General features: G+C 43.2%; 1 protein-coding gene across 5 annotated transcripts in view; it reads left to right on the top strand.

Moving 5' to 3' along the window:
• The window catches only part of kalrna (kalirin RhoGEF kinase a), a 584,657-nt gene that overhangs the window by 542,102 nt on the left and 28,058 nt on the right, over nt 1–14,497 (top strand). For 3 of the 5 annotated variants that reach the window (XM_055638045.1, XM_055638047.1, XM_055638049.1), the window contains one exon: nt 6,665–8,247. In XM_055638045.1, the coding sequence (XP_055494020.1) occupies nt 6,665–6,916 (252 nt within the window). In that variant the 3' untranslated portion in view covers nt 6,917–8,247. Of the gene's footprint in view, nt 1–6,605; nt 8,248–9,438; nt 9,499–14,497 lie in introns of those variants that run through there. The other 2 variants (XM_055638050.1, XM_055638046.1) reach the window with 2 other exon arrangements.

The following is a 14,497-nucleotide window of genomic DNA, read 5'->3' as shown; positions in this document are numbered from 1 at the left end:
ATTCAGCATGTCTTCCATCTAACCAACATTCTTACCAACATCAACAGATATGCACTGTGGAAAGGATCATATTTGGGTAAATCACATCTTGGTTTAGCAAAAGCTCAAAAACAAAAGGAGCCAACATAATCAAGAACTATTTCCACCTTATTCCCTCGTCTCTCCCATCGGGCAGAAGAGCCAAAAGCTCGAGTGTTCATATCATCAGTTTCAGAAACAACTACTTCCTTTCTGTAATTAGACTGCAGAACGGTTCTCCAATAAGCTAGGGTATAGTCCGATCTTCCAACCTACCTCATTGCATACATTTTTGGACATGTTCTCTGTAATTGTAACGCTACAATGCTGTAACACAATCTTCTGCACCCTCATAAATCTATTTGCACTACCTGTTGTACTTGTATATGGCTTAATAGTACTCATGTATAGCGTGATTTGATTTGAACGAATAGCATGCAAACAAAGGTTTGACTGCATCTCGGTACACGTCACAATAATAAACCAATATTAATAACCATTTGCTAGTGGCACTGGGTATACCCTCATTCACTTCCCACTTCCTGAATTCCATCAAGGTCAACATAGCGATTGTTGCGATTCCTACCGCTCCGTTGCCTCTGGGCTGAATATTCTTATGGTGACATGTCTCGGAGACATCAAGCAAATGATACAGGTGTCACAAAGAAAAGGAGATTGGATAGAGGGGATGGTGCAGGGATTTAAGCAGGTAGAAACCCTTTGTTTTCTTCTTTCTGTGCCTGTGCCCTACTGTGCTCGATCTTCAGCAATGGTGGGTTGGCATGAGAATGGGTGTGCAGTATCCTTGCAGAATTCAGGAGGCAAAGAAGTTGAGTGTACATGTAGCTGTAAGTTACTATGCAATCTTGGTGAATATCCAGGGGGATCCTCCAAGAGGGATGCGCTGGGTTTTTGGCTAATTTGTGGAAGTTTGTGGAATATTAAGAGCAAAGTCCTTTGGCTCTCTTGTCTACTGCATCAAAAGATGATGGTTGAGTGAGTGGTTACAATTAAGAAAGGTGAAGTTACCAGGGTCTGGCCTACCATGCCTTCAAGGTTGGCTGTGAGAGGTGCCCCCAGGGCACAAAGGTGGACGGGCAAGGAGCGGACTTTGTTTGCTAGTCGACCAAGGATGGTGAGGACTGGATCCCGCAGCTGCCTGGGGCTTGCCTGAATCGGGCACCGCTCATAACAACTGGAGTGTAGAATGGACTTGGAAAATTGTGCCAAAACATGGCACCTCTTGCATGTGGTCTCAGTGGACTGTTTCTGTACAATTGCTAATCGGGGATAATATGGCAATACTCTACTGGGCTGTTTGTAAGGAAAGAATTTCACTGTGTGTTTGCACTTTGCACACGTGACAATAAAACACCATAGAACCATTAAATTCAGTGAATATATATGAGAATAAAGTGAAAGTGCCAAGCATTTCCTTTCCTATATTTGTCCATCTCTTCTCTGGCACTCCCTTGGTATATTTTCATGGGACCACTGTTGGAACTGCTGATACTTCCATAGTTGGGACAGGAGATGCCTATCAGAACAGATGTAGCTGCCTTGCGAGGTGGTGCATTCCTTCTGCATTCACAAAGGTGTTTCTGTGTCCCAGTGCATGAATCTGAGATTTTTCAACACTATTTCGAATGGCCCTCACCACTTTGAGTGCTACTGGGCCTGGAATTTTCTAGAGCTGGTGACATTGTTGCATTTTTTTTCAGAGGCTTTGAGCATCTTCTCAAATTCCTCCCTCTGTCTACCTGGTCATCTTCTCCTACGAGAGAGCTTGGAATAAGCATCAGTCTTGAGAATCTGGTGTGCGTCATCTAAACATCTGTGTCTCTAAAAGTTTAAATCTGCCCAATCCAAACTAGTGTAGCTAGGGCTCTAAGCTGGGGATATTACCCTGGGCGGGTGGGGGATGATACTGATATTGCTTCACTTTTTCTTCCATTGAAATTGAAAGATTTTGCAGACAATTATTGCTGGTATCTTTGCTGTTACTTGAATTGCCTCATGGTAGTAGGCCAGGTCACAGAAGCATGCAGGAGAGCAGAGATGACTGCTGCCAAGCAGACCATGAGATTTGTGTTGGGTACGAGGGGTTGATCTTCCATCACTTCTTTCCTCAATTGACCAAAAGCTATGCTAGCGCATGGAAGGCTGGCAATGATGAATTCCATAATGGATCTGTGCCTTTGCTGAAAGGTGTGTCCAGAGATCAAAGTAGTAGTCCAAATTTTCCAGGGTCACCATGAATCTTTATTATCAGAGGGCGATGTAATACAGTGGGTACAGTTTGCATTGGGTGAATGTTGAGCTCAAGACCCATCCTCCTGTATACGTTAATGTTGGTTTGAAACATTTAAAATAAAGTAACCAAAGTACATATGGTGGGGCGAGGTGAATTGGCCTCAGGACAGTTGGGTGACTTAGCTTATTCTACATGTAACAGAGTAAACATTGGTGAACTGATTTACTTAAATACACAAAGCACATGAAGAACCTGTTTCCCAATTATGCATTCATATATTACTTCAGTAAAACCAATCTTGTTTAGTTTAGTTTAGTTTATTGGTACGTCCCAACAAAAACCTTCCGAGTGTTTCCTAATCAGAAGCCTTGGATGAACCATGAGATTTGCATTCTTCTGCAGACCAGATCCCTGGCATTCAAATCTGGTGATACATAGGTCTACAAGAAGTCCAGATATTACCTTGGTAAAGCCATTAAAAAAGCCAAAAGGGACTTCTGCTCCAAGCTGGAGGATGTCGGATGTTCAGCAACTGTGGCGGGGTTTGAATGCTATCACCTCCTACAAGGCAAAATCAGGAGGCAGCTCAAATGTCAGCGAAGCATCACTCCCTGACGAGCTCAATGCGTTTTACGCACGCTTTGATAGGGAGAATACTAAGTATGCACCTTCCCGAGCCCCCATTCGCCATGATGGCATTACGGTCACAGTCACAGAGGCCGACGTCAGAAAATCCTTCAGAGGGGTGAACCCTCGGAAAGCGCCTGGACCTGATGGTATACCCGGGCGTGTCTTGAAAACCTGTGCGGACCAACTGGCTGGAGTTTTTACGGACATTTTCAACCTCTCCCTTCTGAGGTCTGAGGTTCCCACCTGCTTTAAAAGGGCATCAATAATACCGGTGCCCAAGAAGAGCAAGGTGACGTGCCTCAATGACTATCGACCAGTGGCACTAACATCTGTGGTGATGAAGTGCTTTGAGAGGCTGATCATAGCGCAAATCAACTCATACCTCAACAAAAACCTGGACCCACTGCAGTTTGCTTACCGCCACAACAGATCAACGGTGGATGCGATCTCACTAGCTCTCCACTCTGCTCTGGACCACTTGGACAACAAAAACTCATGCGGTCAGGCTGTTATTCATTCACTACAGCTCTGCATTTAATATAATCATCGCCTCCAAGCTGGTTACCAAACTCTCAGAACTGTGTCTCAGCGCATCCCTCTACAACTGGATCCTCAACTTCCTCATTCACAGACCACAGTCTGTCCGTATTGGTAGAAATGCGTCATCATCGATCTATACTCATGACTGCGTAGCCGGACATGGTGCGAACTCCATCATCAAGTTCGCCGACGACACCACTGTCGTGGGACGAGTCAGAGTATAGAAGAGAGATCGATCGATTGACCAAATGGTGCCAGCACAATAACCTGGTTCTCAACACCAGCAAAACCAAGGAACTGATTGTGGACTTCGGAAGGGGTAGGATGGGGTCCCACAGTCCCGTTTATATCAATGGGTCGATGGTGGAAAGGGTCAAGAACTTCAAATTCCTGGCTGTTCATATTTCCGAAGATCTCTCCTGGTCCCAGAACACTTCAAGATGGCGGCGCTGCCTTAGCAGCTGCGGCTCGCCTGCAGTCCGTCTGTTTTTTTCTTTTTTTTGTTGTTCTTTTGTCCTGTTTTAGTTACTTTTTGGTTTATTAGGTTGTGTGTGTGTGTGTGGGTAGGGGGGAGAAACATGTTTTTGGTCTCTTCCTTCGGGGAGGATGCGACTTCTCTTGTCGTATCCCCCGTCTCCGTCTCCGCCTGCGCCGAGGCCTAATAACGGAGCTGGGGCAGCAGTCCAGCGGCAGCGGTCCGACTCCGGAGCTGTGGTGTTCCGACAGTAGCGGCGACCCGGCCTCAGAGCTGGGGCAGCAGCAGCACAGAGTTGGGGCAGCGGCAGCGGCGACTCGGCCTCGGAGCTGGGGCAGTGTTCCGGCGGTAGCAGCCACCCGACCCGACCGCGGGCCCAGTGTACGACATCGTCGGGAGCTCGTAGGTCACAGGTTTGTGACCTGTTCTCCGGAGCTCCCGCAACAACAGCTGCGTCCGCTGGACTAGATGGCCACAGTTTCGGCAACTTCGACCACCCCGGGCCACGGAGTTGAACCGCCCATTCGTGGAGCTCGGATTCAGCCATGGGACTGAGATTACTTACCATCGCCCGGCGGGGTCACAACATCTGAAGCCTGGATCGCCTCGGCGCAGAGGGAGAATAAGAAGGGAAGAGACAAAGACTTAAGACTTTTGCCTTCCATCACAGTGAGGAGGTGCTTGGTGAACTCACTGTGGTGGATGTTAATTTGTGTTTATTGTGTGTTTTTGTCATTTTTACTATATGTAGGACTGCAAGGGAACAAAATTTCGTTCAGACCGCAAGGTCTGAATGACAATAAAGGCTACTTTGACTTTGACTTTGACTTTGACTTTGACTTTGACTGATGCAATCATAAAGAGAGCACATCAGTGCCTCTACTTCCTGAGAAGATTCCGGGGAGTCAGTATGTCAAGGAGGACTCTCTCGATCTTCTACAGGTGCACAGTAGAGAGCATGCTGACCGGTTGCATCATGGCTTGCTACGGCAACCTGAGCGTCCAGGAGCAGAAATGCTGCAAAAGGTCGTAACCACTGCCCAGTCCATCATCGGTTCTGACCTCCCTACCATCGATGGGATCTATCGCAGTCGTTGCCTCAAAAAGGCTGCCAGCATCATCAAGGACCCACACCATCCTGGTCACACACTCCACACACTCATCTCTCCGCTGCCATTGGGTAAAAGGTACAGGAGCCTGAAATCTGCAACATCCATATTCAGGAACAGCTTCTTCCCCACAGCCATCAGACTATTAAACACAACTTCAAACAAACTATGAACTATAACAACCTATTGCACTTTATCTGTTTACTGATGTGTATATATATACAGGTGCACAACCTTTTATCCGGTGTTCCGGAAACCGAAAAACTCCGAAAACCGGCCATTTTTTCCAGATGTCATCTGCGCACCAAAGCTCGCGTTTTGCGCCAAAATTGACCCGAAACGACCCACGGTCAACCCAGGTCTGTACTACTGTAGCGGCTGCCTCCTCCCCGGAGACGCTTAAACATCTGTAAATCATTGCTTAAATGTTAGTCAGTTAGTTTGGAGGGCTTTTATGTGAAGGGGGGGGGGTGAAGGGGTAAACTTTAATTCTTAGTCCCCTACCTGGTCGGAGAGGCGGGGAGCGGTCAATGCCTTACCGGGTCACCGTGCAGTAAGCTCCGCAGCGCTGTGGCCGGTGGGGCTGCGGGCAGCGCCGGTTGTAGCTCCGACCCCGGCAACTTCCAGGCGCTCCAAATCCAGGACCCACATGACATCTCCGCAAATGTCAGTCGGCGGCGTCGCAGCGCTGGGATACCAGCGGGGAGCGGGCAATGCCTTACCGGGTCGCTGTGCGGCAAGCTCCGGAGCGCTGTGGCCGCCGACCCAACATTCGCGGGGCGGCGCTGGATTTGGAGCCGCGCAGCCAGGGGTAGAGTTGCCGGGGTCGGAGCTCCAACCGGCGCCGCCCGCGGCCGGACGGAGCCCCCAGCTCCGCGAGGTTGGGAGTCGCCGACCAGGTAGAGGACTAAGAATTAAAGTTTCCCCCTTCACCCCTACTCCACCACCACCACCACATAAAATCCCTCCAAACTAACTGACTAACATTTATGCAATGATTCTCCCGGTCTCCGGGGAGGAGGCAGCTGCTCCAGACTTTTCAAGCCGCCCGCGCTACCTATCTAATCTAAGCTAAAAATCTTCCATTCGGAAATCCGAAAATGTCCGAAATCCGACAAGTGTCTGGTCCCAAGGCTTTCGGATAAAAGGTTGTGCACCTGTATATATATATTCAGGTATATGGACACACTGATCTGTTCTGTATTTATTACTACAATATCTTGTTGTGCTGCAGCAATGCAAGGATTTCATTGTCCTATCTGGAACACATAACAATAAACTCTTAACTTGACTTGACTTGACATGTACCAAAGTAGATGCTGCTTTTTGGTGCATGCTATCCAGTCAGCAGAAAGACTATACATGATTACAAGTAAACCATCCACAGTGTGCAGATACAGGATAAAGAGAATAACATTTAATGTGAGGTAAAGTCTGATTAAAGATAGTCTGTGATTTTGGATAAAGGAAATGTTCATGAAAGTAAAATGTAGATTTAGCATTCTACAATTTTTGTTTTTAAACCCACTCTCCTGAAGATTGCTGTTTGAAAACTGCTGTCTCTTCTAATTCCTGGCAGATTCTCGGACTGTAAAAGCAGACGGTGAATTCTAATTGGATGCTGTTTGCTTTGCACAGAATGCCACTGCTGGATGCAATGGGACTTCCGCCATGTTGGTCACCCAGGATTACGGGGCAGTGAAGGAGAATGAGATCTGCGTGTTCCAGGGTGAAGTGGTTCAGGTTCTTGCCATTAACCAGCAGAACATGTTCCTGGTGTACCGGCCTGCAAATGAACACTCACCCGCTGCTGAAGGGTGGATTCCAGGCTTTATCCTGAGTTACACCACTGACTACTCCACAGAGACTGACGAAGGAAGCATCAAGTAAGTGCCAGGTGCTGCCCTGGAAGCAGTGTGTGGATGTAAAGGAAAAGATGGCGGCGGGTTTTCCCTCCTGAGTTTATCCACAAGGCCGTTGGAACAAACTTCAGAAATACCCAGTCAATGCTCGATCTTCAGCTTAGCAGAGCTATGTCTGAAGGCTCTGTTTTTCTTGTTAATATTTGTAATAAAAGTGACTATTATGCAGTCCTGGCACGTTTTACGTTAACCCTCACTACACTAATGTGGAAATAACTGGACTGGAAGTATGTTTATGTTATGTTACTAATATGTTTGTTTTGAATTTTATAAACATTTGGCGCAAGGCCTAATGTTGAATTGAGGCCTAACTTCTCCAGCTGAAGAGAAATTGTTGTCTATGGCAATTTGTACAGCGTGTACTTTTTAAATTTTATTTTAATTTCAAAATTATTGACCGCATATTGTAAAAAAAAACTTTTCTTTTGTTTTGCCAGGTCTCCTACTAATACATTCCTGTACAAAAATATTTTGCACTATTTAATAAGCCCATATAAATAGTCAGGTTGTGCAATATAGTCAGAATTCTCTTTGTTGTACCTGTAATGTAACTAATAATAAATGTATTTTAAATATGTAAAGTAATTTTGAATATGAGCATGTTTTAATTAAGTAAAATGGTAAAAGCTGTTCAGTTTTAAAGTGCAATGATTAGAGGTGCAACATTTATAGAGAATCATAATTGTTACACCCTAAAGCACTTATTCCCTGAATTCCATGAATGTTTAGGGCTTCAGACCATATTGTGTAACCAATTACCAGGATTTCATTTTATTTGTTGGTTTTGGTAAAAAAAAACACTTTCTGCCTTTTACAACCTGTTTACTTTGTAGGCCATCAAAAGTGAGTGTTGGAGGAATTGCAGATCATTAATTTAGATTTTGTGAGATTGTGCGATGCACAGCAAAGATAAAGACTGTCTAATCTGGGGGGAGTATTTTTTGTTAAAGCTATTATCTTTTCTGCCAAAAGAAAAGACATCTTGATAGATTTGATTTTGAGAGCATACTATGTTTTTTTTTTCTACTGATGGCTACCAGAGTTTTGGAATTGAAGTGGATTGTGTTTGGCCCTATATCCATCAGAAGCCTAAGATATTCAAGTTATTTGGTGCATTTTTTGGTACAACAGGAAGTCATGTTCTTGGCACACATCACTGCATTTGAGAAAACGAGAAAAGGAGAACAGTGGGAAAAATGAAGGGAGGTTTGAAAGTGATGCTCGTAAACCCAAGGATATTCTGACCAACAAGGCCTCTGTTAATGTGAGTAAGTCGACATTTAGGAGCTGCACATTCACACTGTTATAAGGTCCCGACACAAGGCAATGTTCCCGTGGGGTTGACACATAGATTGTCCGCTCCCGTTTTACTCCAGAAGAATCAGAATAATGAATGCATTTAAGTTAGATCAAAAACTTCTATTCCCCAGAATAGTGAAATGAGTGGTTTTACCTCCAAATTAAAGATCTTCTTAGTGCAAAGGGGGAAATTATTAGCATTAATTGTTCATTGTTAAGAAGGTTGTTTTGGCCAAACCACCACTGAACAAAACTAACATTACAGTGGTGAAATATATATCACACTCTAGATCCAATTCACGAGACTAAAACTGATTAGAATCCATACAATCCCTGTTGCTTGACCTTCAAGCACCAGCCAACTTCAGCAACCATTAACACTTACCTTCAGAACTAACATCAAAAACAGGAACATCACTATTGGCAGTAAACATGCTGATGATTTGAATATCATTAAAAACACCTCTGCTTACCATACAGATTGTGGGAGTGTCTGGAGTACTGAAAAGTCAGTGTATCATATTCTTTCGCTGGAATTATGAATAAATTAAAGTTTTTTATCAACTTTGTTGTCTGGTATCTTACTCTGTGTAAATGTGTGAGCTCGTTCAAGATATTCAAGAACGGTGAAGTTGTCTCCCAGTTCTATTTAGCTGTTTCATGAATGGACTTCAGAAAAAAATATCTTGGATAACTTCTAGTTTTATAATAAAGGTTCTCCTATAGTAACATCAATAAAAGTTGCTCCTGGTTAAAATATGTAGCATCCTGAAGATTGCAGTAATCCATTCCCAAACATGTAAACTACCAGATTATTGTGTTACATTTCAATAGTACCCATTTGTAATTAAATTTTGATGTCTTTACAGCAATTGTAATGTTATGTCTTGTGATCAGAAGATACACCATATGTGAAATTACTAATCCCCACTGCAAGTCACATATCATATGTGTAGTGTGCTGATTCTACCCATTTTCTTACATTTCTATCACTAAATGTAAATTGAGCAAGTATGAGGCTTTCTAATTAATAGTAATTCTTGAATAGATGTATTTTATGAGCGTGCAAGGTGGTTAGTGCTTTCAGGCACTTGTGCACGGGATTTAATTTTGTCATAGAATTGTTTTCAAACATATAATTTATCTTTCTAATTCTGATTTTGTTTCTTTCTCTTCTCATGCTGCACAAAGGAGTCTATCAGTTCTGAGGAGTCCGAATGTGATGATCTTGATCCTAAAACTAGTATGGAGGTAGTAACAACTATTTTGCTTGTGATATTCAAACAAGTATGCCCATAAAGTAGTGACAGATAAAGACCAATAATGATCAAACCACAATGTTCTTTTCTATGACATGGAGTCTTTGTCATTGACCTTCACTTTTTTTGCTCATAGGATTATTGGAGTTTGATGTAAATACATGTAAAATCCTCAATGGTGCCCAGTATACTTCAACCATTCCACTAGATAAGGCACAGTGATAAGACATGGCCTTCAGGGGAGAATGAATAAATAAAGTATAATTATTGAGTTTACATCACCTACAATAGATTACAGTTAGTCTTATAGAGAGTCTGAAGAAGGGTCTTGGTCAAAAACGTCACTTATCCATGTTCTCCAAAGATGCTGCCTCACCAGCTGAGTTACTCCATCACTTTGTGGCCTTACAGTTACTCTTTCACCTCCTGGCCATAGTAGATCACAGTGGATAGAAGCCCTTGTCATTTCATGTATCAGCCAAAGAACAATCTTAAAGTGAATTAATAGTGAAAAGTAACTCACTAATTTTGACTCAACTCTAATTTAGGTTCTGTTAACTGTTCTTTTATTACCTTGGAGAAAACTACAATACAAATAGATAACTTGGTATTTTGGTATTAATTTGGTATTTCAGCTAGAATTATATTAATGGTTACTAATGGTTAGTAATGTATAATTTGTGACTGGCCTCCATTGGCAAGGTTTTATGTGGAAGAATGAATTGCAGATGCTGGTTTACACTAAAGATATACACACAATGTTGGAGTAACTCAGCAGGTCAAGCTGATTTGATTTAATACTGAATACTCATTGTGATAATGGAGTCTATTTTAAATATGGAATCCTGGAAAAGTCGAAAGACATCAGTATCGAAATGAAAACTAAAATGCTGGAAATACTCAGATGGCATCTGTGAAAAGAGAAATAGAGTTAACATTTCAGGTTAAAGGCCTTGTCAGAATTGCTAGTTCTAGTTAAGTGCAAGAATGATTATTTTTTACCAAAAAAGTTACAATGAAGTGCTACGTGCCAAGGCTCAGTCCATTGCAGCATTATTCCATCAGCAACAACCTGCTACCAACATTGCTTCACATTCAAATTCTCATTTTAAATGAGTTTCTCATTTTATCTCCATTTTCTTATGAGAATTCTGCTAAATTACAGGCTCTCACAGTCAGTATATATCACAGCCTAGTAATTGGATCATGTCTCGAGCTAAGGTACAAACTTGGTGCAGAGCCTTCAGTTAAAGAGGTGACAAGCCAATGGCAAATTAGACTCCAGGTTCACTTGGACAGTATTGCTGAACAAGGGTTCAGTTTGCAACCACAGTTTGAGCTCATGATCAGAGGAACCTGAGGGAAGCAAGATAACCTGGCACAGCTACAGGCTGAGGTGCACGGAAAAGTAGGGGAAAACACTACACACTGCAGCACAGGATTGGAGCTGCTGCCGTACAGCACCAGAGACCCGGGTTTGATCCTGACCTCTGGTGCTGCTGTACGGAGTTATACGTTCTCCCTGTGACCACTTGGATTTTCTCTGGGTGCTCTGGTTTCCTCCCACATTCCAAAGATGTGCAGGTGTGTAGGTTAAGTGGCTTCTGTAAATTGCCCCAAGTGTGTAACATACAAAACTAGGATAACATAGAACCGGTGTATGGGTGATTGTTGGTCGTTGTGGACCCGGTGGGCTGAAGGGACTGTTTCTACGATGTATCTCTAAATTAATCTAAGCTACATCTGTAGTTGGAAGCCTCCAGCCTTCCTTTAGGCACAGCTGATTTAACTGCTGTAGAAACAGGATGTAACATATAGTAAAGCAGCTTTTTTTCCAAATCACTTCAGCTAAGGCCTGAAATAGACATTACACTGCCAATGCCTATTGACAATAGATCTTAAACCAGTTCCCCATGCATGACACTGAAACTATCTGTGCTAAATGTCTCACTACCTGGTAGAGGTGGATACAAATTTTAGGGTGGTTTCATGACTGGAAGGCTATTACCAAAGGGATTTCACAAGAATCATTACTCAGTCACGTACTCTCTGCTCTAAGTATAATTAATGTTTCATAATCAAATGTGATGGGAAAGATAAATAAATTAGCAAATGATACAAAAATTAACTGTATGATTACAGGGAGGAGGAAAGCTTTCAACTTCAGGGTGACATTGATGGCCTGGAATGTTGGGTAGAAAAGTGCCAGGTAAAATTGAATTCAGAGAAGTGTGAGGTAATGTGTTTGGTGAGGTAAAACAAGGCAAGGGAATATACAGAACGTGAGGGTATTGAAAAAAGGTGAGGACCCTTGGATTATATGTCCACAAATCCTAAAGCGAGTAGGACAGGTAAGTGGAAGACACAGAGTACTGGAGTACCTCATTGGGTCAGGCAGCATCTCAGGAGAATTAAAACATATAAGGTTATTAAGGGTCAGGCAGCATCTCAGGAGAATTGAAACATATAAGATTATTAAGGGTTTGGACGCGCTAGAAGCAAGAAACATGTTCCCAATGTTGGGTCCAGAACATGGGGCCATAGTGTAAGAATAGGTGGTAAGCCATTTAGAACAGAGATGAGGAAAAACGTTTTCACACAGAGAGTTGTGAAAGTGTGTAAAATTCTCTGCCTCAGAGAGTGGTGGAGGCTGGTTCTCGGGATGCTTTCAAGACAGAGTTAGATAGAGCTCTGAGGGATAGCGGAATTAAGTGATATGGAGAGAAGGTAGAAACAGGGTACTGATTGTGGATGATCAGCCATGATCATATTGAATGGCGGTGCTGGCTCGAAGGGCAAAATGGCCTACTCCTGCACCTATTGTCAATTGTCTATTGAGAACATGGATAAGTGACGTTTCAGGTCAGGACCCTTCTTCTTACCTGCCTGAAGGACAGGTAAATAGGTTGGTTAAAAGGACACTTGTGACATGCATTAGCCTAGTTTAGAGATACAGCGTGAAAACAGGCCCTTCAGTCCACTGAGTCCATGCCAACTATTGATCTCCCATACACTAGTTCAATGTTATACCAGTTTTGCACCCTACACACTAGGGACAATTAACAGAAGCCGATTAACCTACAAACTTGCACGTCTTTGGAGTACCCGGAGAAAACCCACATGATCACAGGGAGAATGTATAAACTCCATACAGACATCAGCCGTGGACAGAATCAAACCCAGGTCTTTGGCACTGTGAGGCAGCAACTCTACTGCTGTGCCTCTGTGCCACCCATATTTTCCTACATTAGCCACGACATAGAAATTAAGAACTGGGATGTTTTGCTGGAATTATGAACCATGTTGAATAAGCCACAGTGTATTTTGGTCGCCACGTTACAGGAACAATGTGATTCTACTGGAGAAGGTGCAGAGAAGATTTATGGGGATTTTTACTGGAAAGATTGGATATGCTGCAGCGTTTCTATTTTGACACAAGAGGGAGCAGTGGAGAGGCAAATGAGGTGTGTAAAATTACTGGCAACCGAGAGAGAGGAAGGACTTTAGCAAAGGGTAAAAAAAAAGAGGGCACAAGTATCAGGTAACTAGTAGAAGGATTAGGGGAGATGAGGAAATCAAATTTCGCCCAGCGGGTGTATGATAACTCTGCCTGAAGGAATGGTTGAAATCCTTCAGCACATGTGCAGAGTGTGGGGATGTGTGGTGGAAGAGCTGTGATCTGCAAATCTGTAGATCAAGTGCTGGAAGGTGGGATTAGGCTGGATAGCTTTCTTTGACTGACGAGGACACAAGGGACTAAATGCCAGGAATTCTGCACAATTCTATGAGACCAATTATTTTAAATCGCTGCTCCAATAGTCAGCACAAATTGACAGGCAGAATTGGCAAAATTACAACAAAATCTTCTGTTCGGAAGGAATCAATCGGTTATAAATATCCTGAGGATGTGGTGAGGTCATAGTGCCGTACAGCAAGGAAACAGGCCCTTCATGACAATTAAGATGCCCCGTTTGCCCACAATTGCCCCATATCCCTTGAAACACCATATCCATCAAACTACTTTATAAAAGTAGGAAGTGGATACTAGGATCCACTAAAAGTAGATACTGAGTCTGAAGTTGCAACATGAAATGTCACTAATCCATGTTCTCCAGAGAAGTGTCCTGACCCACTGAGTTAAGGGCCTGTCCCACTTGGACGTCATTTGCACGTCACGCAGATGGCGCGTGAAGATTTTGTACATCCTAAAATCCTGGGGCACCGCGTGTGACCACGCATCACTGCCTACTCCTCTGGAGAAGATGGATTAGTGACATGGAGTTTATACATTCTCCCTGTGATCATGTGGGTTTTCTCCTGGTACTCCAAAGACGTGCAAGTTTGTAGGTTAATCGGCTTCTGTAAATCGTCATGACGCATAAATGATGTCGCGTAAATGACGCCCAAGTGGGACAGGCCCTTTACTCCATCTCTTTGTGTCTCATGTTATAAAAGTAATTTAATTTATTTCTTGTCTCAGTGGAAACACCATAACTCTATAAACAACTGCTACTCAGTTCCCCATGTCCCACTGAATTGCTTTTAGGATAACTCAATTTTTTCTTCTATATTCCGTCAGTTGTCATATTATTAATTTATATGGATGTTTATCCTATGTGTGTACCAATGAAGTCTCCACTGCCTCTCTCTATAACATCACTGTGTTGGGCAAATAGCTTGGCCTGCTGAGTTACAGCAGCACTCTGTATCTTTTTTTGTAAACCAGCATAAATTTGTAGATTATAGGAGCAGAATGAAGCCATTCGGCCCATCAAATCTACTCCACCATTCAATCATGGCTGATCTATCTTTCCCTCAACCCCATTCTCCTATCTACTCCCCATAACCCCTGACGCCCAGCATCTGCAGTTCCTTGTGTCTACATTATGTCTGAGAATATCATTTTGTTTAAGGAAATGCCAAGCTGCTCATGTGTACCTGGATGTGACTTTGACTGCATAATTAAAAATTGTCAGGATCTATCCAACCAC

Source organism: Leucoraja erinacea, chromosome 7 (genome assembly GCF_028641065.1).
Source record: "Leucoraja erinacea ecotype New England chromosome 7, Leri_hhj_1, whole genome shotgun sequence".
NCBI classification, from domain to species: Eukaryota; Metazoa; Chordata; class Chondrichthyes; order Rajiformes; family Rajidae; genus Leucoraja; species Leucoraja erinaceus.
Note: the sequence above shows the minus strand (reverse complement) of the source record. Positions and strands in the feature narration are given on the sequence as shown.